Source organism: Dipodomys ordii, unplaced genomic scaffold, assembly GCF_000151885.1.
Source record: "Dipodomys ordii isolate 6190 unplaced genomic scaffold, Dord_2.0 Scaffold118, whole genome shotgun sequence".
Taxonomy (NCBI): Eukaryota; Metazoa; Chordata; class Mammalia; order Rodentia; family Heteromyidae; genus Dipodomys; species Dipodomys ordii.
Window position 1 is genome coordinate 514,115 of NW_012267334.1, and position 3,311 is coordinate 517,425.

The window sequence follows — 3,311 nt, forward strand, 5'->3', positions numbered from 1 at the left end:
CCCACCAGAGACCCCCAGGCCCAGCCCTGCCAAGGTCTCATGACAGTACTGCTAGGCTTCTGCGCTTGTGCTGACTGAGCCTCAGTTTACCTCTCTGTGAGATGGGGGTGCCTGGCATCTTCAATCTCTTAGGAGGGGTTAACTAAGGGACCCAGATTGCAGTCATAATGGGCAACAGTGGGCAGCGACCTTGCCATCCTTCCCACCCCAAAGACCCTCCGTTGTGCAGCTTGGGCTCTGGGTGGTGGGCCTTGGTCCGGGTGACCCCTCCTGCCTCCCAGGCAGTGATCTGCAGAGCTCACACTGCACCCTGGATGAGGCCTGTGAGGACCTAGACTGGGACACGGAGAAGGGCCTGGAGGCCGTGGCCTGCGACACCGAAGGTTTCTTACCACCCAAGGTCATGGTAAGCCTGGCTTCTAGGGGCTTCTCCATGCCTTTCCTCCGACTTCCCTGTCTGGGGGCGGGGCTCTCACTTTTGCTATAGGAGGGTCTTAGGGCCTACACTTTGACCATGGTGGGGAGCGGGGGCAGGACTTCACCTTCGCTTAGGCTCTACCTTACTCTGCAGGTCATAGGGACTGCACCTTGGCTATGGGGTGTCTTCTTTTATTTGGTTTTGGGGGTTTGTCGGGTTCACACTGCTGCCCAGCTCTGGGATGGACTGAGCACTGAGCAACACCTGTCTCTCCAGCTCATCTCCTCCAAGGTGCCAAAAGCTGAGTACATCCCCACCATCATCCGCAGAGACGATCCCTCCATCATCCCTATTCTCTACGTGAGTGCCTATGTCTCCATCATCCCCATTCATTACCTGAACACCTGTCCCTCCGTCATCCCTGTTCTCTACGTGAGTGCCTGTCCCTCGTCATCCCTGTTCTCTATGTGAGTGCCTGTCCCTCTGTCATCCCTGTTCTCTACGTGAGTGCCTGTCTCCATCATCCCCATTCATTACCTGAACACCTGTCCCTCCATCATCCCTGTTCTCTATGTGAGTACCTGTCTCTATCATCCCTGTTCTCTATGTGAGTACCTGTCTCTATCATCCCTGTTCTCTATGTGAGCGCCTGTCCCTCCATCATCCCCATTCATTACCTGAACACCTGTCCCTCCATCATCCCTGTTCTCTATGTGAGTGCCTGTCCCTCCATCATTCCTGTTCTCTATGTGCGTGCCTGTCTCTATCATCCCTGTTCTCTATGTGAGCGCCTGTCCCTCCATCGTCCCTGTTCTCTATGTGAGTGCCTGTCCCTCCATCATTCCTGTTCTCTATGTGAGTGCCTGTCTCTATCATCCCTGTTCTCTATGTGAGCGCCTGTCCCTCCATCATTCCTGTTCTCTATGTGAGCGCCTGTCCCTCCATCATTCCTGTTCTCTATGTGAGCTCCTGTCCCTCCATCATCCCTGTTCTCTATGTGAGCGTCTGTCCCTCCATCATTCCTGTTCTCTATGTGAGCGCCTGTCCCTCCATCATTCCTGTTCTCTATGTGAGCGCCTGTCCCTCCATCATCCCTGTTCTCTATGTGAGCGCCTGTCTCCATCATCCCTGTTCTCTATGTGAGCGCCTGTCCCTCCATCGTCCCTGTTCTCTATGTGAGTGCCTGTCTCCATCATCCCTGTTCTCTATGTGAGTGCCTGTCCCTCCATCATCCTGTTCTCTATGTGAGTGCCTGTCCCTCCATCATCCCTGTTCTCTATGTGAGTGCCTGCCCCTCCATCGTCCCTGTTCTCTATGTGAGTGCCTGTCTCCATCATCCCTGTTCTCTATGTGAGCGCCTGTCCCTCCATCATCCCTGTTCTCTATGTGAGTGCCTGTCTCCATCATTCCTGTTCTCTATGTGAGTGCCTGTCTCCATCATCCTGTTCTCTATGTGAGCGCCTGTCCCTCCATCATCCTGTTCTCTATGTGAGCGCCTGTCCCTCCATCATCCTGTTCTCTATGTGAGTGCCTGTCCCTCCATCATCCTGTTCTCTATGTGAGTGCCTGTCACTCCATCATCCTGTTCTCTATGTGAGTGCCTGTCTTTATCATCCCTGTTCTCTATGTGAGTGCCTGTCTCCATCATCCCTGTTCTCTATGTGAGCGCCTGTCCCTCCATCGTCCCTGTTCTCTATGTGAGTGCCTGTCTCTATCATCCCTGTTCTCTATGTGAGCGCCTGTCCCTCCATCATTCCTGTTCTCTACGTGAGTGCCTGTCTCTATCATCCCTGTTCTCTATGTGAGCGCCTGTCCCTCCATCATCCCTGTTCTCTATGTGAGTGCCTGTCCCTCCATCATCCCTGTTCTCTATGTGAGTGCCTGTCCCTCTATCATCCCTGTTATCTATGTGAGTGCCTGTCCCTCTGTCATCCATTCTCTACATGAATGCTTGCCCTTGCCTGCCCATTCTCATGTAGACCCTAGGGTGTTAGTCCCTCCTGCCCTTTTGCTGTAGGCCTACCTCCCTGGTACCCAAGTGCCTGGTGGGGGGCTCCCAGGGTCTCTGACTTGTGCCCTGTCTGTTCCTAGGACCACGAGCACGCCACCTTTGAGGACATCCTGGGTAGGTGGCCTCGGCCCCAGGCAGTTGCTGGTGGGAAGGTGGCCCTTTGTGAGGAGGTGAGGGGTGGCACTTACCATTCTTTTTCCACAGAGGAGATAGAGAAGAAACTGAATGTCTATCATAAGGGAGCCAAGATCTGGAAGATGCTGATTTTCTGCCAGGTACTCTCCATGCCCTCTTGTTAGAGGAGGCCAGTGTAGCCATGCAGGCAAGCCCAGGGTCACATGCGTGTCTGTGTTATGGGAGGCAGGGTCTGCATACACGTGTGCTGGGTGTGGACACCTCATGCAGCCTCTGGCCCCTGGAGGCCTAACCATGGCCTCTTACAGGGAGGCCCTGGACATCTCTATTTGCTCAAGAACAAGGTCGCCACGTTTGCCAAAGTGGAGAAGGAAGAGGACATGATCCAGTGAGTGGGGGGGGGGAGGTCTGGGCCCCATGACACACCTTCCGCGAACTAGCACCACGATGTCCCCTGCGGAGCTCAGCCCTGGAAGCCTGGGGCCTGAGCTGAGGCCTGAGACCCGCGCTCCCCCTCCAGCTTCTGGAAACGCCTAAGCCGCCTGATGAGCAAAGTGAACCCCGAGCCGAATGTCGTCCACATCATGGGCTGCTACATCCTGGGGAACCCCAACGGGGAGAAGGTAGGGGGCCAGGCCTGGGGGAAGAGGGGACTGGGCTGAGCTGGGCTGGAGGTGCAGACCCCCTGACCCTACACAGCCAGACCCCCTGTCCCCACACTCACAGCCAGACCCCCTGACCCCACAC

General features: G+C 55.5%; 1 protein-coding gene across 2 annotated transcripts in view; it reads left to right on the forward strand.

The window, feature by feature from the left end:
- Nucleotides 1-3,311, forward strand: part of Nsmf (NMDA receptor synaptonuclear signaling and neuronal migration factor) — an 11,979-nt gene that overhangs the window by 5,498 nt on the left and 3,170 nt on the right. For both annotated transcript variants that reach the window (XM_013029440.1, XM_013029441.1), the window contains 6 exons: nt 282-406; nt 695-778; nt 2,510-2,543; nt 2,634-2,704; nt 2,873-2,952; nt 3,085-3,187. In XM_013029440.1, the coding sequence (XP_012884894.1) occupies nt 282-406; nt 695-778; nt 2,510-2,543; nt 2,634-2,704; nt 2,873-2,952; nt 3,085-3,187 (497 nt within the window). The remainder of the gene's footprint in view (nt 1-281; nt 407-694; nt 779-2,509; nt 2,544-2,633; nt 2,705-2,872; nt 2,953-3,084; nt 3,188-3,311) is intronic.